The 26,103-nt window shown below is 42.6% G+C and overlaps 1 protein-coding gene across 2 annotated transcripts; it reads left to right on the plus strand.

Moving 5' to 3' along the window:
- The first annotated feature begins 1,884 nt into the window (after positions 1–1,884).
- Positions 1,885–26,074, plus strand: drd3 (dopamine receptor D3). 2 transcript variants are annotated; one of them, XM_048265781.1, is made up of 9 exons: positions 1,885–1,950; positions 2,733–3,099; positions 4,326–4,614; positions 6,481–6,593; positions 10,088–10,224; positions 17,989–18,182; positions 20,929–20,991; positions 22,506–22,920; positions 24,687–26,074. In XM_048265781.1, exons 3-9 carry the CDS (start codon positions 4,330–4,332, stop codon positions 24,881–24,883), a joined length of 1,404 nt encoding a protein of 467 aa, XP_048121738.1. In that variant the 5' UTR covers positions 1,885–1,950; positions 2,733–3,099; positions 4,326–4,329; the 3' UTR covers positions 24,884–26,074. The 2 variants fall into 2 exon arrangements, with proteins under 2 accessions (XP_048121738.1, XP_048121737.1); XM_048265780.1 differs by lacking the exon at positions 1,885–1,950 and having other exon boundaries at positions 2,180–3,099.
- The last annotated feature ends 29 nt before the right edge of the window (positions 26,075–26,103 follow it).

The following is a 26,103-nucleotide window of genomic DNA, read 5'->3' on the forward strand; positions in this document are numbered from 1 at the left end:
AATGTATATCACGGTATTTTTCAAAATTCTTACGGTTTCACGATATGACGGTATTTTTTGCATAATCAGATGTTCACAGCATTTTCTACAGGTTGAGAGAGGAATTGCTGCAGTACACTGACTAAGGATGGTCTATTTTACTGTCATGATGTAGAATAGCTCCACACTAGTGGTAATGCAGTTTTGCATGGCCCCAGAAAATGATGCTGTTTACAAAGAGCCACTTATGATTCTAATGAAGAATCTAATCAGAATGCAAAGACAGTTGCAGTCAAAATACAGAACTTTTACTGTGCAAATTTCACAAACATCTTGTATCAAACCAATACAAAAAGTAGTGCAACTTGCAATAATTACATTAGAAAATTATACAATTTAAAATAAAACCTCTCTGCTAATATGCTTACTCTGTCAAATAGGCCTATCAGAAACATGCCTTATTGTTATTGTGTGGTTTACATGACGTTAGTGGTAGGCTAAAGTTAACTTCATGTGGATGTGGATGTCTTGTGAGGCTGCCATGAGCTTCGGTCGGTTCGCTAGGCAAAACATTAACAAAAAGTTCGTTTTGGTGCACTGATGACAGTCAGGATCATTTCTAACTAGCCAGCTAGTATTGCTCAGTGCATGTCTATAACATGCTTTACTTGCTACCTGGATAATTTCAGCGAATATTCTTAAGGTGAGATGAATGATAAGAACATTAAACTTCACTGTGTTCGGTGGGTTGCTAACTAACGACATCACCTACTAGCCAGCTAGTTATAGCTGTTGAACAATCTCAATAGAATTTTCGTGACGGTAAATCCAGAAAGGGTTAAAGCGGAGCTAGTAATCAAGGATCTTTGGTAAATCCCTTTCAATGCAGTATCCCTTAACGTTTTTCCTTAACTAAAGAAACAATTTAAGGTATCCTGTGCAACACCCTTAAATAAACCCCTTACCTAAGGAGAAATTAAGCCTTAAGGGTCATACTTCAGGGGAAAAACTTATGGTGTTTTGTGTTTACACTCACTATGCCTTGCAGTGGCACCATGCATGCGTGTGAAAAAAGTCCCGTCTGAAACACTGTCGCGCTGCGCAGCGTTCCAAACGTTGTGTAATCAAATACACCGGTTTGGCGGTATATTAAAAATTCATATAATAAAGAAAATATACACCGGTATACCGCCCAGCACTACTTATGTCCCACAGTGTTTTCAAAATGTTGCCCTTTACACCACAAGATGGCACCAATGTAACATGTTTCTCTGTTCTGGTAAAATGACACTCAAAAAAGTGCATGTTTAAAGCCCTGAACAAACAGGCAAGGCCACAGGTGCTGAAGAGAACATTTAGGCTTATCTGTATGGTTGTGGCCAACAGCAGCTTTGTGAAGAGGTGTCAACAACTCAGTCAACCTAAGGCTGCTCTGTTTCCCATCAGCCTTGACAGCTGGCACTATGTCAGCCATCTTCCCAGCTGCAGCCACTGTCAATCTACTCTATGTACCAACAAGGAAATAAAAACATTGAGGAGACAGGTCAAAACAGGGACACGGTACTTGTAAAAATGTACTGTGTGTATGTTAGTTAAGTATCTTGAAAACAGGGAATTTTACACATGCCAGGTGAGATTGAACGCAGAAGCATAGGTCTATAAAATGTATTGTTGTTTCTTTTTCTTTTTGCAGCATCGGCCTTTAGTTTGTAGCTGAATTGGATTTCATTTTTGTTGTTGCTGTTTATTCCCCCATCATTGTCCTCATCTTCTCCTCTTCAATGTCTTCTCCCCTTTATCCCACACCCTGAATACTGATCTAGAGTGCTGCCACAATAAATTTCGCTCAGCTCACCAACCCAGACTTTATCATGCTGAGGCATCTACTGGAGTGACATCCCCCAAGATCTCTGTAAAGCAGACTACCTGCCTGGGTCCAACACAAGGGCACAACAAGACCCCTCGAGACAGGTCAGAAATACCGTTTATTTGGAGACGGCTAGTCTGGAGGAAACCCTGTTAACTGACTTCATTATACCCCCATTTACCCGCCTTTGTTTGAGCATGCAAATTTATGGTAGTTATAGTAGATCTAGCATTTGAATAAACTTTGCCTCTGTGTAGTCTATCCTGCATGCGAGTCAGTGCGTGCGTGAGCGGTGTGGGTCAGCATCTACATCTACACAATAAAATCTTTGACGATGCCCCGGCTCGCAAGAAAGATATATCAGCTATAGCAAGGTCAAATCGAGTCTAATAAGTAGGCTCTCTCCAAAACTGTCTCTCACACAGAAGCTGTTTGCACCAGTGATCTCAGGTGAGGTTTATTTTGAGACAACCCGATAATAACCACTCACTGCGCGCGACGGAACTGCCCTGCTGGTCATTTTAATTTACAGGTAGGCTGATCACCCAAAAAAGATGAACCGTCACACACTGGAGACAAACAGAAGATGTCCCTCATACCAGTTGTCTGTTAATTTGCTGATTGAAGAAGGCATTCGTATACATGCTGTTAATCATTTCTTAGGTTTTTTACTCGGCAGACAGGCTATTCATCTTGCCCTTAGAGCATGCCGGTAATGTCGTTTAAATTTGTCAGTATAGGTAGGCTACTCGTTGAATTTGTTTATTGCCGTATTTCTACTCCAAGTCTTGAGGGGAAATAACTTTGTTTTATTTTGCAATACAGCTAAAAATAAAATGCCTGTCAGCAAACCCCTTCACAGCGTTTCATGAGTGTTTCCTCCCAGGCTACTTAGTTTTCGAACTGCCTTGGCTGTTCCGCTGGAGAATGTGGAAGAAGATGCGAGCTCTCACGCACCAAGAGCGTCTGCGCCACGCAAGAGCTCTCTGGAAACCTATAAGTCATGTGGCTTAGATGGAATTATTCAATACCGAAAAGAAGACGAGAATTATCATTTTCGTGCTTTAATGAGCCTCAGACTTCGAATTATCCCCTAGTGCGCCCGGAGAATGGGAGCCATCCCTGCTATGAGTAGGCTACAATTCGCACGACCATCCTTAAACCATCTAAGTTTTATCCTTCTGGAGCGGCAGAATTTCGAAGTGATTGTCTGCAAATTCAGCACTAGAAGAGCTTAAAAGGGGAAGTTTCAGGTAAGAGGAATGTAAAACTTATATGATAAATAATGTTTCTATAGTAATGCTATTAATGACCTTTGGATGAAGCATATGTTGTTTTTAATTTGTTATCTCGCATGAGTATGTGATTTCAAGGTAATTTTATCAAACCGCTATTATGTCATTTCTAACTCTTTCAGTTTAATCGTACTGTCCGTTTGACACTGGCTGCGTTAAATAATAATACAAAAAACTTTCATTTACGAAAGAAAATGGTTAGGCTACGCTTATGCTATAGCCTGCACATCTTGTACGATTGAATTTCTGTACACTGAACTCCATTTGTATTTTGTCAAATGGTGACATTTTGCTAAGCTTCATTTTTAAGGAGGTATACAGTTACCTCAGGTATACGTATATACCTGGTTGACCCTTTTAACAGTCCATGCAATAAATGCCAGGCTCCATCATGTTTGCGCAGGCTTTGAAGCATGACGGTGTGGTTTCAGAGAGGTCTAATTGAGCACGGAATCGACACACCTTTATCACCCAATTACCTCCCCTCCACGTGAAAATTATAGGCAGATATTTGCATATCATTGTATCTGTTTTTGATGTTCCTACATTTGTGTGGGTTGTAAGAACACAGATAAATGTGTAATTTGAATGCCAAGCACTGGTGCGTCCCAGGTACAGAAGCACCTTTTCAGGACAGTGTAGAGGACAGACAAACGCATCACTGCCTCCCATACAGATGTGGGCTAAACAGAATGGGAGGCGGCTTTGCTTACACACACACACACACACATACATACACACAGACACACACACACACACATATACACACACACACAGAGAAAGAGAGAGAGAGAGAGAGAGAAAAGCTATAATGAGAAGTCTTCTCCAGGCAGTCGTTTGGGCAGAACCATTCACCTTGAGTTTTTTTTTCTTTTATCCTCTATTTTTCTCTCTTCGTTGTAAGCCTTCTTCCCTTTCAACTTTTTCTGTTCAACAAAGGTGTGTCATTCTTGATATAACATACTTTGCAACAGTGGCACACTAGGGAAGCCTATGATTGGACATCCACTATGAGAAACGTGATTCAGAGGGAATGATTTGTGTGTGTACACTGATTGAATTCTGATTCAGGTTCAGGTGCTTGTCTCTCTCTCTCTCTCTCTGTGTGTGTGTGTGTGTGTGTATGTGTATGTGTGTGTGTGTGTTCCTTACATCCCTCTATCTCTGTATCATTGCAACTCAAGAGCTATGGCGGTGTTCAATGATGCTGAGTGGTCCTGGAACGACTCTTACCTCAGAATTCCAGATGGGAATTCCAGCATGGAACAGCTGGAGGCAGAGAGCGAGCGGAACTACTACGCCATGTTCTACTCCCTGCTTATCCTGGCCATTGTGTTCGGGAACGTGCTGGTGTGTCTGGCCGTGGTGAGGGAGCGCTCCCTGCAGACCACAACCAATTACCTGGTGGTGAGCCTGGCTGTGGCGGATCTACTGGTGGCCACCCTTGTTATGCCCTGGGCTGTCTACCTGGAGGTAAGTCTGGGTATGAAGGATGGGCACATCAAAGTGAGTCTTAATACAAAAGAGCCAAATTCCCCAATGGTGGCCGTATCAAACAAACAACAAAATACAACATCAAACTAAAAAGCTGTTAAAATGCCAAACAGTGAAGTCCTCCACTAGGGCTGATATAAGGTGGAGATAGCACAAAGACCAGCTGGTGTCCCAAGAGCACATCTATGAATAGCTTTGAAATGCAAGTATGCTTGAAATGTTAGTGAAATGAAATGAAATGAAATGCTTGAAATGAAAGGACAAAATATTCAACAGGTCCAAATAAAGCCCTGTGTATATCAAAATATTTCACTTAAAACTGAACATTAAGAACATAAAGAACAGTATTTTGTTAGAATAAGATTGGTTAAAGGGCTCTAGCTCTGCAGTCTGCTGGCACACAAGAGATAGGCCTACTATCATGATTCATGTGGATCGTGATATGAGTGTAGAGACATATGTGACTCGTGTCTCATGTTATCTAGGAAAAAGGAGGACTGGGATTAGGGTGTGTTTAGGCTTCAGACATTTGACTGGAATGATGGGAAGGTTGTCGTATAATTTGCACCAGCGAGGGAGGTGAGCTGTCTGATGTTTCTACTATGCTCGGGTGTTGAGATAAGGTGAATATGATTATGTTAATGGCTGAGCTTGGAGTGGGTTACCTTGAGTTTGAAGGTGACATTCAGCTTGTGGTTGTTGCTTTACTTTTGTTACATGTTTAAATGTAGGAGTGGAAACATGAGGGAAGTTAAATGTTGCTAAATATAATGCATGACGAAGGGAATCGATGAGCTAAGCTGTGACACATCATACTTATCATGTGTAAATAATTTTTACACTTTGCAAATGATACAGTATGATTAACGTAGGCGTAGGGCTCAGAGTTGAATCTCAGCTTCTTGTAGTCACCAAGGGTCAAGCATGTGTTGTAAGGAAAATTGAGTGCAAGCAGACAGAGGCAGGTTTAAAGACTAAAAATATATTAAAGCATATTGGTTAACAATGGTGTTAGAACTACAAGCTCGGAGACCAGCATATGAGCTTCGGAGACCATATGAGCTCGGAGGCCAGCATAGTTCACGCTTATGGCGGCGGCCAACTGAACCTCCAGAGCTGCGTCTTCCCTCTGCATTTAAAGCGCAGCCCATCCTCTTTGATTGTGTCAAGAGGAAAGAACTCATCATCAAATGATTAATTGTCGTCATGTGTCCTCATGTGGTTCTCATGAGTGTCTAAGTAACAATGAGTCATGTGAGCATTTGATTGACAAAGGTCACAAGAGCAGTTTGGTTGACAAAGGGTTTGGCATGATCAAAGGCTGGGGTGATGATTAAAATGAATGTTGAAGATTTCCACTACACATGCTGTGGTTATTATCAGGTCCTGTCGGTCACAGCCTGTGCATGTTGGGTCTTGGCCCTCCTCAGCACGGCCTCTTTCTGGTCGTGACAGTGACTAGGGTGTTATATTACACTACAATTAGAGCAGGAGTAAAGGGAATCGCGAGTCCATCTGTTAGTGCCGGCAGACCTGGCAACCAGACTCCACCACTCTGCCCAACCACACATTAATCTCTGTCACAGGACTATTACCTCACCGCTCCTGAAACCACCTATGGCTGCGTCTGTCTCAAGATTCCTTGTGTGTGTGTGTGTGTGTGCGCATGTTTGTGGAGGAGAAAGTCGGCTGTTCTGTGGCGCATCATCCTATGTGTTACACAAGCGTGGGTGTCTTCTCCTTAATTGCGTGTATTAGAGAGTGGCGTGTTTACATGTTACATGATCTCTCTCTCTATCTGTGTGTGTGTGTGTGTGTGTGTGTGTGCGTGTGTGTGTTGAACAGGTGATGGGCGGTGCATGGCTCTTCAGTCGACTGTACTGCAACGTCTTTGTCACGCTGGATGTGATGATGTGCACTGCTAGCATCCTCAACCTGTGTGCCATCAGCATTGACAGGTAAGGTGGCCTGGGCATGCGTGTGTGCGCTCAGTGTGTTGTGATATTTATGTCTGTTCATTATCGCTTTAATACAGAAAAATGAGTTAACCTCATGTGACCTCCTGGTGGATCGAAACGTTATCTTATTTTACCTCTGGATAGAAATTGTATTAATCCATCACATGAAAAAAGAGTGTGGAGATTAAAGTGCCTGCTGAATGGTAATGGGCCCATTACACATTTAAAGAGGTGCACCAAGAAAGACCTCTATTGTTGCGCTTCAAGGACACAGAGTGTTGCAAGCTAAAAGACATCTTTATTAGCAACTGAGGGCTGATGGATTGAAAGACCTGGATGGCCAACCTGATGCTCCCCGCAACCCTCTCGGATCAAAACAGCTCCATCCTTCTCCAATCTCTGGGTCTGGTTGATGCCAGATCAGGCACAGATCCATTCCTCTGGGCAGTACTTTCCAATTAATTTAGCAGAGTAGGCAACTCCAGAGGAATGGCGTATAAGACATCTCCTCCTGTCACAACCTCTTTAAATATTTGATCACAAACTGTGCTGCCCTTAGAAAATTCAGCTCTGAAAACTTTTGTATGACAACAGCCCACCAAGGGTGCATTGTGCTTTTGTAAGTGTGTATCTTCATACATGTGTGTGTACGCATGTAAGAATGTGTGTGTGTTGAGTGTGTCTCTTTAGTGTGTTGTGTGTCTCTTTCAGTGTGTGCATACCAGTTTCCATGTCTGTATTTGTCCCTTGTTTATGTTCAATCACTTGCATTATTTAGTTGCCCTCTGTGCCCAGATCTTGTAACTTTTAATATTTTACCGCCTCGTGGGGTCTTTAAACCCTTGACCCTTTGCCTCCAAGCACATTCTTTTTTTCTCTCTCTCTCCCTCTATCTTTCTCTCTCTGTGACAGTCTCCTGTGTGGGCTTGCATTTGTTGGTTCATATGGTGATATTTTTGGGGTTGCTTCCCTGTGTGTGTGTGTGCAGTCGTTATTAATAGCTGGGGAATGAGCTCATCAGTGGCAGGTGCACAATTAACACTTGCACAAGGGGCACTCTGTGACAGCTTTGTTTTCATTTTGTGTGTATCCATATGAATCACAGAGAGGACGAAGAATGTGTGTGAGAGAGAAAGAGAGTGACAAACAAAAACACAGAAATTAGCAGAGAGAGAGAGAGAGAGAGATGGGATACAGACAGATGGAAGAAAAGACACAGAGTGTGTGTATGCTTGGATTACTTCAGGGCTTTAGGCCTTGCCTTAATAGGATAAATATTGATGTTGGGGTGATTGTGCCTTTCTTTCCAATGAATGTTTGTGTTGTGTCCATCTGATGTGAGAACTGGAAAAACAAGGGTCTCAGATGCATGCTGGGAGAGAAATGGAGGAAGAGAATGAGGGAGAGAGTGGCTGCTCTCTTTGTTTTATTGTTCATCCTTGTTTGTTTTCCACGGCTTCACCCTCTTCATCCAGCTTTCTCACTATGGAAAAAAGGGAATTAATTACTCTGATAATGGCATCGATGCTGATGACACTAATCTAGTGATAATAAAACTCTCTGCTCCAAATTGGGTCGAGCTTAATTACCGCTCCCTCCAAGCCGATGCTCTGCCGCCCAGTTCTCAACAGCGCTCACAGATTCAAAATTCTTGGCATAAACACCAGTAATTAATTTTTAATAAAGCAATGCTCTTGCCTTTTTTTTGAGAAGGGGGATGGGGGTGGGTTTTACTGTGATGTACTTTTTGAAAAAGCCATGACGGACAATCTCAAAATTTTGATCATTCATGTTGATGCCAGCCATTTTGTAAACTCGCACAATTAGAGAATTGATTTTGCTAACCCTAATTAGCATTCCGAATATATGAGGCTGCAATTTCACCCTCCAGCTATTCCTTTCTCATCTCCTCTCTATTTTTATTTGGCTCCATTTGTCTTTGGCACATTCTCTCTTTCCTCTCTTTATTTCTCTATCAATTTCTCTCTAACTCACCATTTCTCTCCTCTCTCTCTCCCTTTCTGCCTCTTTGCTTCTTCAATCTCCCCTCTCTTTATGATTCTTTCTGTGTTGCTTTTTTCCCCTCTCCTTTCACTCTTCCTCCCCCTATCTCCCTCATTAATCAACCAAATTCTCTTTTAAACTATCTTAGAGACACAGATGAATAAAGAAGAAAGTTCTAGCTTTCACTCTCTTACCCTAACTGACGTCAGTCTACGCTTTTGTGTTCTAACCTTCCTGATGTGTGTGTGTGGTGGTGGACACAATGGAGGTGGTGATGGCTGTGTCATATGACATTGCATTCTCCCTCCCTGTCATTCTGTCCCGTCCTCTCTCTCTAACAATTTGTGTGAATGGGCTTTGTGTGATCTTTGCACGTATATCGCAGTGTGCTACAAAACACCTTTCTATGTCCTTCATACACACACACACACACACACACACTCATTATCTCTTTCTCACTCTCTCACAGACACTCTTGCCATCTATCTTTTTCTGTCTCAGGTACACTGCAGTGGTTGTGCCTTTGACATATAAAACAGGCCCTAAGCTATGAGGTTCCATGGGGGAGCCCCTCAGATATATTTTATGCCACCCCCCTGCACCAAGTTTAGGTTTTGTAGGAAAATCATAAATATAACATCTATATTGACTGAGATAAAAGTGTCAGAGACAGTAATGAAAACTTCTTATTGGATCCAGTCTCTTTACCCCCTGCACAAACAGCATTCAAACATTCTCAAACAATGTAGTTTTATCAGGACCACGGACAGCACTGTTTGTTGTACACTGTGAAGAGATTTACAGTATTTATTCATTTTGAACATCATGCCGCACTGCATGTTAAAAAGCTAAAACCTGGAACCATGAACATATATTACAGCCAGAAAGCAGTTCAGGAATGAGGAGAGATATCAGAATTTGGATTTGAAATACAAAATACCATAGAGATCTCAGCCGAGGGCAGTAGCCCCAACAGCAGCTACTGTAAGCCCAGTGTGACGGAGTACTGTCACTACAGGTGAGTATGCAATCTGACTGCCATACCAACGGGCCTGGCTCTTTGCCGTTGCAGTCAAGCTGCAGGATTAGTGCCCTGGAGACCCGGGTTCAAGACCGGGTGGGGTCACTGCTCTCTCCCTTCGCTACACCCAGAGTTACTTTGTACACCAGCTGTAGAGGAAGTACCCCAGCAGCAAGCAAGATCAGAATGCCCTCCAAACATTTCCTATAATATTAGGGACATTACACACAAGCACATGGAAAATGTAAGGCAGGAGATTGTTCACATCTAGTCAAAAAGCAAAGATTTACCCCTCGTCACTTTTAACCGCCCCCTGAGTCACTTTATCCTGGTGTCATGCCTGATATAAAACTACCAAACCACAGTTCTCTTCCCCCAGTCTATGGCACTTTTACTCTTCTTCTCACTGTCACACTTCTTGTTTGTATCTTTCTTCTCCCCTCTCTCTCTCTCTCTCTGTCTCTCTCAGGTACACTGCAGTGGTGATGCCTGTTCTGTATAACACCACACACAGCTCTCGTAAACGGGTGTCCATCATGATCGCCGCTGTCTGGGTCCTGGCCTTCACCGTCTCCTGTCCCCTGCTGTTTGGGTTCAACACCACAGGTAGGCAACGTGTTTCCTTTACCTTCTGAAGGCAGATAAACCTCACATCAAGCTTTAAGTCAGCTTTAAAATACTCTCAGTTGGGTGAATCATTAGAGGTCTGGGTGGCTATCAGTAGTCTTCTCACTGTCACCTTCAGATAAAAGCCGCTGAGAGATTCCTGGTATAGCAGGCTGGCATAAGAGGAGGAGGATAAAGGCAGTATTGTGTTTCCTCAAACCCAGAAATAATGATAATAACAAAAATACCACCCAAAACAGGATATAATAAATATTAACCAAAGAGGCTGTTTCTGCTGTTGTTACCTAGAGCTAGCCTGGAAAATCCAGACCCTGAAAATCTAGAAAGATTAAGGGTCTGGCAAAAAACAATGTAATGGCCCAACTTGAGGGGCGGCAACAAGCATGCATTTAAAAATCTCACTGCACGCAATTGGACATGAGACTTACTCTGAATTATTTCGGACTTCGACGCAATCGGATAACACTCAGAGCCGGACAGTAACTGAGTACATTTACTTGAGTACAGTACTTGAGTACAATTTTGAGGGATCTGTACTTTACTCGAGTATCATTTTTGTACTCTTTACTCCGCTACATTTCTATCCATAACCGTGAGTACCCGTTACTTCTAAAAAAACAAAGGAAAAAAGAAAAATCTGGGAAACCCTCAATTTGTTGTTTCCCTCTCAAACGTGATTGGATTGTGCAGGCACCACTGAATGGGACAGCCTATCAGCAATTACCTTCAGCTTTCCACCAAAGTCAACTTCATGGTCAGATTTAGATAAGAGACGAAACCATGGATGAAACAATGGATGAAGACGCAGCAGGTCCATCACGGGAATGTGCCAACCCGTGGCCCCACCTCGCCAGACTATTTCAATTTTCTGAACAAGTTAATGATAGTTTTCGCTTCAAGTGTTTCAATTACAAAATAGTATTTTGTATTTGAAATACGTATTTTAAATACATGTATTAGAAATACTGCCCATCCCTGGCAACATGGTAAAAAGATGAAAATGACTTTATCATGTTATTAACATTAACATTTTTCATAACTCCATGTAGGACGTTTCTGTACATAAATGTAAGCACTGTGGCAGTAGTAATGCAATATTTAGAAAATGTAGGCTACTCTTGTACTCTTGATAGTCAAGTACTTTTAAAAACAAGTACTTTTGTACTTTTACTTAAGTAGACATCTGACTGTTGTCCTTTTACTTGTACTCGAGTAAAATTTAGCAAAGGGTATCTGTACTTTTACTCAAGTAAAAGTGTACTCTGTCCGCCTCTGCTAACACTACGACCAATGTGTACTGCCTCCAACGTTGCAGCGCTGTCTTCATCAGTTTAGCAGGTTTCCCGGAATGTTGGGGTAAAAGTAATGTGCATCATTGCTCTTTGCCAGAGTGTCTCGCAGAGACAATTCCATTGTGCTCTCGCGAGAACTCTGGATTTCCAGAGTAACCTAGAGCCAATTTGGACTATCCCACCATGCCTTCTTACCATGTGAGGAGTTCCAATCCACAACCCTAGTGGTGAGGTACCCAGGACGTTGTCTGGCCCAGGTGCCCAATAGATTTGGAATTTATCCCTTCACGTCGCTGGCAGCATTAAATCCTGGAACATATCTCTGCCAGGTTCTGTTTAGCCTACATTTAAATAAATTAATGTGGCAGACACTTCTCTCCAGAGTGACTAATAATGCGAGATCCAGAGGTGAATCGTGGATAGTGGATAAAAACACAGAGTGAGCGACGCGCTGTAAACTCAAACCTCAGCTTCAACTTGGCCTCATCCAAGTGCCAGTGAACTGACAGCAGACAGAGGAAGATGTAAGAGCAGAGAAAGCAGCAGTGATAAACTTAAAGGAAAAAGAAAAAAAAGAGGGGCTTGGGGCTAAAAATGTATAAAACATGTCGATCCTCTCAGAAGAGTTGTTTCTCTAACTTACTTACATCACAGAGGGATGACTTAGAAAGACAAGAGTCTCGACTGAGACATGTTGAAATGCAGTAATGGTCCCAGATGAAGTCTAGATGAAGATGCATTCCCAACATTGTTTCTGTCTGGAAGAGGGAATTAACCATCTGAGGCAGTCCCAGTGCTCCGAGCTGGTTGACTCATACTATTCATTCCACACAGCCACAGCAGGCTAGGACATGCTAACCTATTTAATCAGGGCTTTCAGACATATGTGTAAGGCCGGAGGTTCTGCGGATGTTAAACGGTTGGGCCGCATATCTGAACAACATAAACGGTCATATGGAAGTCCGAACTTAGCTGGTTGTTCTTCTGCTCCCCTCCTAGTATTTCCTCCGGACATTATGTAAATGTGCTGTGTCTGAACGAAGTGTAGAACATGCGGTTAAAATTCACACCTTCAGCATATACATGTTTGCCCCTTTTTGTGGTTTGTAGATCAGCTATGCCACCCAAAAATACAAGGCTTTTTCATTATTCAGTCTAGGCAAAATAACTAGCCATACAAACTGGCAACTGGTGACCAGGCTTTCAAATGCGGATTTTACAGTGTAAAATAGCATTAGCTGTTAGGATATTGTCACAGCTAAACCTAGCTTCTATAATCTTCCAACCAAAGTTAGGAGTCATGTTGAATAGGCTAAGGGTGTGCCACACGGACAGTTGCATATAGGCACAGAATAGAATAAGTCACCATCACTGACTGTTAAGCTAATTGGGCTACCAATCTTGCAGTCGCAATAAACAATGGATCCGAGACATTTTCCTGTTCCTATATTCTGTTTATGTAGGCTAATGTATTTGTGAATGTAGCCTGCACATTGCAAAGAAATAAAAGATAAACTGTTGCATTTCCATACACATAGAAATGAACATTGCGAGACACTTATCTCTTCTATGATCTCATCCCAGAAAACAATTCTTTGACTTGTTAGTTTTTTTGAACATTTATTTTATCTATTGACATAGCAAACATGATTAATTGAATCCACATATCCTTGCACTTGCAAAACTATTTTTCACTAGCCTAAAACCGTGAGACTGAAAGCTAATTGCGTTCACGTTCCTCTTAAAGTGACACTCAATTAGATTTACACACCACAAATGTGATGATATTAAAGACAAGTGTAGCCTAATCATTTAAATATCAATATGATGTATTCAAATTACTAAATATGTTTAGCTATTAGTAACCATGCAAATCATAAAATACTATAAATAATTAACAATATAAGTTTATAGTTTATATGAATTCCAAAATATGACAACCATCACTTATTATGTGTGTGTATGTGTGTGTGTGTGTGTGTGTGTGTGTGTGTGTGTGTGTGTGTGTGTGTGTGTGGAGGGTCAATCAAATTCTATGATTGCCACTGATGTGAATGATCTCACAAATCACACAAACCAAATAAAATTTAAAAATAATCGCAATTGTATCAAAATCGAGATTCTTCACTTGCTATTGGTATTGAAACAATAATGTTGGTATTGTGACAACAAGAGTTGTGAATGTGTCCCCACCAAAGCTGAGACCAAACCTACACCCTTTAATGTGTTTATTTGAAGCACACATACAAATACTGTAGGTCAGCTTCAAGTATGCGCACTTACGTGACTACTTCAAGTATTAGCCGACGCACAATAGATTTTTCTTCTTTAACCTACATAGCCTAATGCATACATTTTGTAAACAAAAACAGCAGCTGTGACAGCGGCCGCATATATTCTGCGTCATATCTCACCTCTTGCGAACTCTGCGAGCCCCCACCCCTCACTTGACAACCACACAGAGATTCTGTAATGTGTGTGTATGTCGTTCACACATAGGTCTGTAAAAGGTCAGTATAAGGTCCGGAGGTTAGCATCATATCTGAATCACCCAAAGGGTAGGACCTCCGTTTGACAAACCTACGCATATACTCCGGAGGTTATATCTGAAAGCCCCTAATGTAACAATGGTCAGCAGGTGCTGAGCTGTGGTGTGAGTTAACCTCATTACTAAATGGCCTTAGAGACATGATTTTGATTGGTGCTTAGCATAAATGTGTTTTAGCCTCACCGTTCGCTGATGGCTGGAGGTGCGAGTCTGAGATGGGACTGCACCTGTCATAATATTAGCCTGGTTTCATCAAACCCCCTCACTTCATAAATAGGGTCTGGGAGTGGTCCAATGGGGAATGTTTCCGATCTAAGCACCCTAATTAGCATGGACTTGGCATTAACTTTGAAATCAGTGGACCATCTTAACCAATTGTATTGATCAAGGATTGCTGACGTTACTTGGTACTTTGCCTCCGACCTTTGTAGAATTGATAATAAACTGCACTGGCAGTGAGGAATCAACGCTGTGTAAATTTACACATTCTGCCAGCTGCAATCCTTTGATGTTTGCTAGCATTGCTTCTACCTCATCTAGCTCTACCACTTTTGATTTTGAAACAGTAACATCATCCCCTCTGGTCACTGATTAGTTTGCCTGGTAGCTGCGGGAAATGTTGAGATTTCCAGACCGATATCTCAGTGAGAAAATTAATTGATACAGACGGGCAAAGCCATAATGCAGGTTATTCAAATATGTATGAACTGAGTAGCCTAGAAATCTAGACGCACCCTAGCGGCAGCAAATTATATTTGCTGCCAGGCTAGTCTAGCAACTCTCCGTTGGCTTGTGAGCTCGAAAAATTAAACTTCTATCAGGCCAATCAAATCGTGTATAGAGTCATTAGTAGGGGTGTAAAGATTAACCGATACGTATTGGTATCCATTTTTAACGTGTAAGATACGGCTACATCGATACGTGAAGCCCCGTATCGGAAAAAAACTGAAATGAATCGGTCGTTTTATCGATTTACTTGTTATGAGTCGGTGCACAACCTTTTCTGCTCGCTCAGACGCTCATTTACGTTCCAAGCACCGCGTTCACCCCACTTCTGGTTTTAAAACTATACGTGGCACGGAATTGTGGGTAATGCAGTTCGTTTTTGGTTACATTCATTGCCCAAAGTTGTCAAATGACCTCATTACCCATACATCTATTGCAACTTAAGCATGTGACAACTTGCACTCGGTTGGCTTTTGTTTTTCGAAATCCAGCGCGAAATTAAGAATTTACAGCATTCCTAAACAGCAACGATAGTCTGTAGAGTAGCCTTACCTTTGATGAAGGGATTTCCTTAATGTTAAATAATAATTTGGCCCTTGCTGCTAAAACGATGCATAAATTAAGTTAACTGCATCGAATTGCATCGAATCGCATCGCATCGAATCGTACTGAATCGTTTTTTATAAACATGTATCTTTTCTTGTATCGAATCGTGCCCATGTATCTAGATGCGAATCGTATCGTCTTTTACATGAGAGATTCACACCCTATTCGTTAGGTGGTCTTAACATAATGATTGATGGCAGAGTTGCAACAGTTTGGCTTGAATTCCCTGCTACTTGAAAACAAATAAGATGGATGTTGATATTGGCGAACAGTGTGACACGAGTTAAGCTTTTATGAAGTTGGCAAAAGTTTGAACTAGCCAACTAGCTCCGCTGGTGGGAAACGCATGGGACTCATAGCGCTGTCCTACTGCGTGCAGAGGGAATTTGAAAGACAACCGATTATCCTGCCCCTCGGACTGAGCACTGCGAACGGTGAGTGCCCAGACCCTACATTTTAATGTGGGTCTGGCTCGTCAGGCTATGAACTGAGGGTATACAACAACGCAAGTGTAAACACACATGGATGCAGTTGAGAACGGTCAATAACGCATCAAATCAATAGTCTGCAACTTCCATGAATTAATAACTGCCTAAAATATTATGTATCGTGCTATGCTTTTTATTTTAAAACAATTTATTATGTAAGAGTGAAGACACTTTTTTTATTTCAAGATTATTTCATGTGATAGCCTTTCAAGGGAAGTTTTTAAAGGACATAAATACTTCTCATATCTTGACCATTTTGAGCATTTCCATCTCAGTAAGCACCTGAAGAAAATTTGACTTGGCTTCAAAGCGCTCTGCATGCATAGTGGCTATTGAGAAGTGAAGTCTCCAACATTCAGCACAAATCATCCTGTCTTCTTACGTCTACTTAGAATAAGAAACAGAAAAGAAATGCTTCAGCAGATGGGCTGCTTATTTTGTCATTGGATCCATGCATAAAACAGAAACAGAACCGTTATGTCATAAACGTTTATGACTTGTTTATGACACGTTCATGACAGTGTCATGTCACTTATGTCAACACTGTCAAGTAAAGTGTAACCAAAAGGTTAATACTAAAAATGTATATTTAAAAGTTTAAAATAAAAGTTTGATACTACATTAAAATTAAATAAAATCTTTTTTTAATTAGAAACCTGATCACAGTGATTCATCACTTTGTATTTTAACTCCCCTTGATTCTGCCCTTCAGTCTTCATACTTGAAAACCTCTTGGACTAATGACTTGGTGGCTGGCCTGTGTCTAAACCAATTGTCAAGTTTAACAATGCACTGGAACATTAAATTTCGATGCATTATAGACAGCCATGACAATAAACATTAAATTAAAGCAAGACTGAAATATAGAACATGTATGTATCAAAATAGTCAATCACCTAATCACTGAGGGGCTGCAGTTGCTCATCACTGTGCCTTTCAAACAGGAGGCTGAACAGTTTGTGTGCAGAGGTGGGTTGTATCCTTGACAATCATTAGTGCTGGGTGAGGTGAATTATGCGTAAATAACTCCCTCTGTAACCTTCTTCAATTTCGCATGACCTAACAAGACCTGTGGCTTGTATTGAATATTGTTGGCCTCTGTTATGTCAGACACCCTTGAGATGAGGCTGATGCCGCTGAACAGCTAGTTCCCATCTGACTCTGGTGGTAACAATGGGGTCCACCAGTGAGTGGAACATGATTGATGAGGGGGCTTTGGTCGGTCCATTATCAGTAAATCAGGAGGTCATTGCCCTTCTAATGACCTGCTCCTTGCAGAAATTAGTGTGTGTGTGTTGTCTCTGTTTATCTGTTTATATTGGAAAGACATTACTAGGGTGGTGTGTGTGTGTGTGTGTGTGTGTGTGTGAAAGTGATGTGTTCACTCTCTTTGGAGCCATATTTGAATAAACTAGGATTTGGTCATTGCCATTTCCATTATTTGTTTTTCTCACTATCTGTTTAAACACGGATGTGGTATAATCGTTTTCCTCTCTCTCTCTCTCTCTCTCTCTCCCTCTCTCTGTGTGTGAACATTTTATTTCCACTTATCTGTATGAACTGGTCTGATGGTTTCATATTCAGTGTGTGTGCTTGTGTAAATTAAGGTGTTTCGTTTTTCTTTTGTGTGTGTGTGTGTGTGTGTGTGTGTGTGTGAGAGAGAGAGACTGTACTCACACATATGTGTGTGTGTGTGTGTGTGTGTGTGAGAGAGAGAGAGAGAGAAGATTGTACCCACACATATGTGTGTGTGTGTGTGTGTGTGAGAGAGAGAAAGAGAGAGAGATTGTACCCACACATATGTGTGTGTGTGTGTGTGTGTGAGAGAGAGAGACTGTACTCACACATATGTGTGTGTGTGTGTGTGTGTGTGTGTGTGTGTGAGAGAGAGAGAGAGAGAGAGAGAGATTGTACCCACACATATGTGTGTGTGTGAGAGAGAGAGAGATACTGTACTCACACACATATATGTGTGTGTGTGTGTGTGTGTGTGTGTGTGATTGAGAGTGAGAGAGAGAGATAGAAAGAGAGAGAGAGAGAGAGAGAGAGACTGTACTCACACATATATGTGTGCACTTTCCAGATGACCCCACGGTGTGCTCCATCTCCAACCCAGAGTTTGTCATCTACTCGTCCGTGGTGTCCTTCTACCTGCCCTTCATGGTCACTCTGCTGGTCTACATCCGCATCTACGTCTTCCTCAGGAGGCGGAGGAAGCGGATCGCCTTCAGACAGGCCAGTGGGAAAGTCCAGCCAGGATCCGCTCTGCCGTCTGCGGTAAGAGCTCAGTGTGCCGCACACACACACACACGCACTCAGCAACCCTACACATATACTCACAAATGTATGTATGCTGTATGTATATGAAGTGTATATTCAAATATTAGTTATATATATATAAAAATATATATACTGTATATCATGTACAAATCTGTGTGTGTTCAGTCAATCTAAAGTGTGCACTTAGCTTTCTGTGTAATCTCCTCTGAATATGATACATTATTCTGGATGAAATATGTATAACCACAAACAATAGATGATAAATCAACATTACACACACAGACACACACACACACACACACATACTGGTACCTGTCAAGAGATTCACAGATTTTCACATCACGTACATGACACTATATCTCATGGATATTACTAAATCTCACAGATATTCCCTCCCATAACATAAAATAATAAAAGATAAGTCCAATAGACTGCTGGGCAGTGTGAGTAAAAGACTAATGTGTTTGCACTGTGGGGCTTACTACAGCTGTTTAGCAGTTATACAAGTAAACAATGTATCAGCAGGTGAACACCCTTCATCACTTAACAATGTCTTATCTCAATTGAGTGAGCGTAGGCCTGTTTACAAAAAGCCTTACAAATATAGCAATGTGCATTGTTTGCCTTCTTGCATGTGTGTGTGGGTAGTGCAGATAGCTCACGGATTTTCAAGTATTGAAACCACTGACCTCACAGATTTCAATTACATCATGATTTAAGGCCTGTTAACTTGACAGGTAGCCTATGCATGTACACAAGATTACTGGGTGCTATAACACGCTAACACTCAGCTCTCCACACAGGCATTCACAGCACACACAGCCACACAGAGTCTGCACAGAACCACTCTTGAATGACCAAGTGCCAAGTGATAAGGACAACCAGTGATTGACAGAGACAGAAGGCACACATAAGCATATAGTATGGTAATTAGTATAACATATATACCTAATGAGAATTATGGTGGAGAGGCTGTGCTATTGTGGGGCTGTTTTTATTCCCAAAGGCCTTGGGAATCTAATTAAGGTGCATGGTATCACAAACAACAAGAAAACCTGAGCATTTTCAAAGTGAATCTGTCAATCTCTGCTAAGGGTACTGTATATAGTAATTACCTTTGTGACCTTGGAAAAGGTTATGGACTCTACTTACTATCTACTTCTTAGTATTAATCCATGCATTGATTTTCATCAATGCCGACCACATGAGTGCTTTTTCCAGGGAGCATTCCTAATGTAAGATAGGCATAGTCACATTATCTAATATACAAGCGCCCTGCACCCTCCGCCCGCTCATTTGCCTCCATTTGTATAAATAACACCTGTAAGGTACACAGATGTAGAGGCGAGCCCAGAGACTCACAGTCATTTCTCTCTGTCTTTACCCAGCGTGTATTCAGCGGTAGATATTTAGTGCTGAAGCAGCGGTAGCCTCACCTTGAACACGTTGTTGCGAGTCTGTTTCACTTTGGATAAAAGTGTCTGCTAAATATATTAGTGGCTTTTAATAGAGACTTGAGGAACCCTATAAACAGTATGCAACCAAAAAACGTCCTATGACATTGGCAGAAATCACGGAATACAAATGAAACCACCCTTAAAAAAAATCTAATGATTTTCTTTTTGTCGGTACATTTTTGAGCTTTCTACACATTAGATTGTGTATATTTGATAGAAATGGAATCCCTTCCTTGAGATTGTGGGACGTTGAGAGCTGATCTCTCTTGGAGCCTTTCCAGCAAAGCCATTCTCGCTGAACACCCCAGGAATTTCATGATGGAGTTTAGATCCTGCTAAGTGGAGCAACATTTGATGGGGGGCATTTTGTAACAGCCTGATTCTCTTTCCTCTTCCATTTCAAGTGTTCTATTTTTTCCAGCACATCTAATTTTAATAAAGTCAAGCAGAGTTTAGCTGTAGCACAGCAGTGCACCTTTCCAGCAGAGAACTATAGAGTCATGGAATGAGAGCAGAAACAAATAGTGCTCAGTGTTTAGGTGTGTGTGTACTGTATATGTGTGTGTATATGTGTTAACATCCATCTGTCTTTCTCTCTCATACATGCATATCTCTCTCTCTCTCTCTCTCTTCTCTCTTAAAGGAAAATTCCGGTTTTTAGCACTTTAAGGCCCTTTTCTGGTTTGTTTTGGATGAACTAGAGTGGTGGACACCGACATTTTGACGATTGGCCCTGTCTCGACTTTTCTGACTCGTTTTGAATCGCCTTTGACTTCTCAGGGTGGCTGGCAATGGGCATACTATAGTAGGCTACTCAAACATGTCCTAAAACAACCCTTAACGTTCGTTTTCAAAACTTTGCAACTCACTGAGTGGTTAGTGGTGTTCGTTGATGTTCCAAAACAAGTAGCGTAGCGAAATACAGTTTCTGTCGTGTTTTATTTGGCATTTTGTAAAATCCCAATGATTTCTGTTGGAAGACTCATTGCATGTTGATAGCTGCGCTACCGTCTATGCTTCAGGTTCAAATATTGAGTTGCACAGTTTTGAAAACGAACGTTAAGGGTTGTTTTAGGACATGTTTGAGTAGCCTACTACAGTATGCCCATTGCCAGCCACCCTGAGAAGTCAAAGGCGATTCAAAATGAGTCAGAAAAGTCGAGACAGTACCAATCGTCAAAATTTCGGTGTCCACCACTCTAGTTTATCCACAAACCAGAAAAGGGCCTTAAAGTGCTAAAAAACGGAATTTTCCTTTAACATGCATGTCCTGTGTGCATCTCTAGGAGACCTGTTTGCAGGAGACAATGAAGGAGAGGAGAGATCTCTCCCCAATTAGGATTAAAGTGGTGGGTATGTGTGGATGTTGTTTTGTTGTGTGTGTGTGTGTGTGCGTGTGCACGCCTACGCATATGTGTGTGTGTGTGTGTGTGTGTGTGTGTGTGTGTGTGTGTGTGTGTGTGTGTGTGTGAGTGAGAGAGATAGAGAGAGTGTGTGTGTGTGTGTGTTTTGTGTGTGTGTGTGTGTGTGTGTGTGAGAGAGAGTGTGTGTGTGTGCGCACCTTTGGCATAAGCAGTCCGTCTAATGATTCATGCCGCTGTAGTGTAGCCTGAAATGAGTGCGAGTTAAACAAGTGATTTTCCTAATGAAGTTGGTGAGCTGCAACTTTGAGATCTTTGGCAGGGCGCGTGCAGTCTGTTTTTAGCGTGGTGGCAGACTGTCTTCCATCAGTGTGTCTTGCGCCGGCATCTTCACCCCGGGGCTGTGAGAAAGAGACAGAGCTGGGAATTTATGATTCTGAAATACAGTCTTCTCTTAGCCTAGAAATCTAGACGCGCCCTAGCAGCAGCAAATTACATTTTTACATTTGCAAATTACATTTGCTGCCAGGGCTAGTCTAGCAACTCTCCGTTGGCTTGTGAGCTCCAGAAATCGAAACTTAATCAGGCCAATGAAATCGTGTATAGAGTCGTTAGGTGGGCTTAACATAATGATTGATGGCAGAGTTGCAACAGTTTGGCTTGAATTCCCTTCTACTTGAAAACAAATAAGATGGATGTTGATATTGGCGAACAGTGTGACACGAGTTAAGCTTTTATGAAGTTGGCAAAAGTTTGAACTAGCCAACTAGCTCCGCTGGTGGGAAACGCATGGGACTCATAGCGCTGTCCTATTGCGTGCAGAGGGAATTTGAAAGACAACTGATTATCCCGCCCCTCGGACTGAGCACTGCGAACGGTGAGTGCCCAGACCCTACATTTTAATGTGGGTCTCGCTCGTCAGGCTAGTTTTCTCTCTTCTCTGGCGCTAAACTCTGGTATGCCCGAGTGTTGGATAACACCCTGTTTGTCACATCCATTTCCATATGAGCCATTAATCACGACAGAGCTGAAAAAATGTTTTAAGATTTAAAGACAATTTACAAATGCCTCCCAGTAAGAGCTATGCAATAACAGTTTTTTAAGCTCGGCTGGTCAGGCAAGGTAGGTCGAAGGATATTGCGAGGGATTGAGAGAGGATGGGAGCCTAGGATGAGAGAGGCTGGGGACTGGAGAGGATATCTTATCGGCACCTGGAGAATATGAGAAAATGACCAGAGGGGATTATGAGCATAGTGGTAGGAGGACATTTGTTGCACATCCTGACCGTCACAAGCTGTTTTAGAATACCATTTAGCAAAAAGGTATCTAAATTAGTACAATTAAGGGCTATGGGCTAAAAGCATTCAATGTTTTACTTAGAACCATCAGGGAAATGGTTTGCTAGCTGTAAAACTTTGGAATGTTTAGTACTAAGGGTCCCGTTTTGTTTCAGCAGAGGGTTGTGGATGTTTTGTGAAGAACTTGTCATGTTTGTTATCTAGGAGACCTCAGACCAGCCTCCTCAGGCCAAGGCCCGCCTCCTCCCAAGCTGCCTGCGGCCTAAGAAGCCACGCACGGCCCCTGTGGAGAACTCACTACTGCCCCCGGTGGACCTCCAGAATTACTGCAGCATCAGCCAGGCCTCCTTCGCACGCACCGAGCAGGATGGGTCGCCCCACGATGGAGAGGACGGGGACGGGGAGGAAGAGGAGAAGGAGGAGGAGGGGTCGACAGGCGAGAGGACGCGGGGCGGCCTCACCCTGAGATGCAGCTGCGAAGTGAAGGACATGTCCAACGGGCGGACGCACACCACGCTCCGTCCGGCGCCAGGTCCCGTGCTCCGCCCGAGCCAGCTGCGGAACAGAAACATGCAGACCCGGGAGAAGAAGGCCACACAGATGCTGGCTATCGTGCTGGGTAAGGATCTGTCCGTAGACCGAACACTACTCTCCTAATTTTACACTGTGCCTCAAGGCCAGCAGGGTGCACAAAAATGTTTACAACTAGTATACCCTAAAGATACTTTCTTTTGAAAGTATGCAAAAAGTTCATTAATAATAGAAAATAATTTATGAGGTTAGATGAGCTCGGTGCTTACAAAAGTTCCCTGTCTGATCTTGTATATTTAAATGAAGACAAGCAATGCATCTTAGTGGCCTTGACTTACATATATTCATGTTCGCATTCATATTTGATGTTTCACCTTCCTATTCAAAGTCATCTCTGTCACTTATCAACTCTTGACTGTAATTGTGTCCAATAAATTATAAAGCTCAGGTCATTAAAATCTCTTGCATCTCTTGAAAGAACATAATGCCCTCCAAAACCTCATATCATGTGAAATGCCAGGGGTATGTCAATGACAGATAGTTCACAGTATTGTGCCAGAATGAATGGTGGAATCCAACCACATCTGTCTCATGATTTCCACATGAGCAAACTATATTCAGTAATAGACGGGAGAAATAGAGAAATCATCAGTGAGAGTGATGATGTGTGAGAGACCTAAACGCAAGGCTGACAAGATAAGACATAAATGCAAGGCTGACAAATGCAGGAACAGTCCTAAGACGTTCCCAAGAACAGAGACAGGACAGGCAGGCAGGTAGTCTGGAATTATATTTATTTATTATATAACAGAATACATTTATTTAATCTTTGCAGAATCTAGGGACAGAACAGGCCAGGGGAGAGTAGCAAAAATATCTTGTGTATAAGGTTTCAACATTTTCTAAATCAGGTGTTCAAGAGATTATATTGTTTTGATATTTTTCTCGCATGTAATGAAATTTAAGAATCTCAAGGTCGACACTTGTGCTTGATCAGCAGTCAGACTCTGAGATGTCTAAAGTATAAGCACTACAAAGTGAAAGCCCGAGGACTCCAAACCAAAACTTTTAAAAAGGGGAAATAATCAAAGAAACCAATTTTACGCAACTTAGTCTCCCTCGTCCAGTTTGAGCATCCGCTTGCCTTCAACACTGATGCGTGCAGACGTTGATGTGCGACATTGATGGTAATTCAAGATGTCTGGCTAATTGTACAGAAAATGAGTACGCACATACAGCAGATGCTTCTCAGCTGCGCTTGGGGTTGAGGGGAGGGGGCTCAGCTGCCCTCAGCAGCCCCAAGCTAATTGGTCTGACACAGTCATGTGACCTGGCTCACTTTTTCCTTGTGGCATGGATTTGAAGTTTTCTGTGCCTGAAATGCCTTGGGAAATGTATGCATTGGATGTGTGTGGTGTGTGTGTGTGTGTGTAGGGGTTGGGTCAGGGGTCGGTGGTGGTTGTGTTGAGGAGGTCTGACTCTCTCTGTCTCTGAGTGGGGACACTGATATACAGGCTTTGATGTGCCCATTAGCCAAGCTGAGAAGCCACTCACTCACCTGTGCATGCAGCTTAAGCACAGAGCTTAATGAGGGGAGAGGAGCGCCTTTGATGTTTTAATTAAAAAGTTCAGGCACTCTTATTTTCTGATTCTCTTTGCCTATGTATGTGTTTGCATATATGTTTGGGTATAGGTCTGTTCATCTGTATACATATGTCTCTAGCTGTATGATTTGACTGAATGCATTTGTGTCTTTACGTGTGTGTGTGTGTGTCAATGTATGCATATGTATCTGTATTTACTTTTCTGTGTGTGTGTGTGTGTGTGTGTGTGTGTGTGTGTGCTGTGCTGTAGGGGTCTTTCTCATCTGCTGGCTGCCCTTCTTTGTGACTCACATCCTGAACACCCACTGCCGGACGTGCTACATCCCCCCGGAGCTCTACAGTGCCTTCACATGGCTTGGCTACGTCAACAGCGCCCTCAACCCAGTCATCTACACCACCTTCAACATTGAGTTCCGCCGCGCCTTCATCAAGATCCTCACCTGCTGAGATCCTCCCCCTCCCCCTCACACAAACAAACACGCATACTCACAAGGATCCATGCGGAAAAGGATCATCCACGTCACACTCCTGACGGAGGAACCAAGAACAAAGAGAGAGTGTGCAGGGGGAAGTGAGGAAACAAGGACACGTCCTAAGGAGGAAGTCTGCTAAGAAGGACTTGTCCTCTTCTCAGCGAGCCACAGCACTGCTGTCTGACCAACTGTAGAGACTCTCTCGCTTGCCAGCACCTGCCTCATGTCAATGGCAGCGTCCTCTCCCCACTTTTGGCACACCAACGGAGCCTGTCAGTGTTATCTTCATTGGAGTAATAGCAACCAGCTGCAGCCGGGAGCTTGAATTGGCCCGACTCGCTCCCACCTTCAAGTGCAGGTGTTTTCGCTAATGGCGCAGTGATCCGTATCTTGATGTAGTCACTTGCCGAGAGGAGCGCGAAGAATGTGAGGGACACGATGGGAACCTTTGTCCCATTTCCCCATTTCGTGTGCTTCCTGTTACCCCTGAGTGAATGACTTGAGACAGATTCTCAGCCTCCAGTTAATCAATACAAACTTGACAAGTTGCCAAGCGAAGGCATTCATCGAGCCCATCTCACATCGTGCCATTAAAGACTGAGATCTCCTCAATATACTCAGCGATCAGAAATAAATAAGATGTCATGTGAGGATTGCCGTCATGCTCGCTCGGATTGTTTGTGTCCTCACAAAAACTCTGCAGATGCGCGTCACGTCACATCGCCTATCTTTAGCTGTCCATTGCTGCCTCAAGCACGTGTTAACACTCCAGCTGTCTTTGAAGAGTTTTTTCGGTGTATGTCGGCGTGTTCGAGATTATCAGTCACAAATGCCTTGGGAGGCTTGTGTTTTTTTTTGTTTTGTTTTGTTTTGTGGGGCGTCGGAGGAATCGCATGGAATTTCTTCAAGGAATTCACAGATTTGTCACAGGGACCATGAGCATACGGTGATTGACATTCACATGGCGCTTAAGAAGATCTGAGAGCCAACCCCCCCAACCCCCCATGCCTTTGATACCAGCTTTCCTGGCAGGCAGGGCCCTGTATGCTGTCACCGTATTGGACTCTGGAGACTAGTGGGAGGTGGGGAGGATTGTCATGGAGTAGGAATATGTATAAAAATTTGCTTCTGTGTTGTGTGAATAAAGCTAAATGGATACTTGGCATGCCTGCTATTGAGCTCTTTCACTTCCTT

Source organism: Alosa alosa, chromosome 16 (assembly GCF_017589495.1).
Source record: "Alosa alosa isolate M-15738 ecotype Scorff River chromosome 16, AALO_Geno_1.1, whole genome shotgun sequence".
Classification (NCBI taxonomy): Eukaryota; Metazoa; Chordata; class Actinopteri; order Clupeiformes; family Clupeidae; genus Alosa; species Alosa alosa.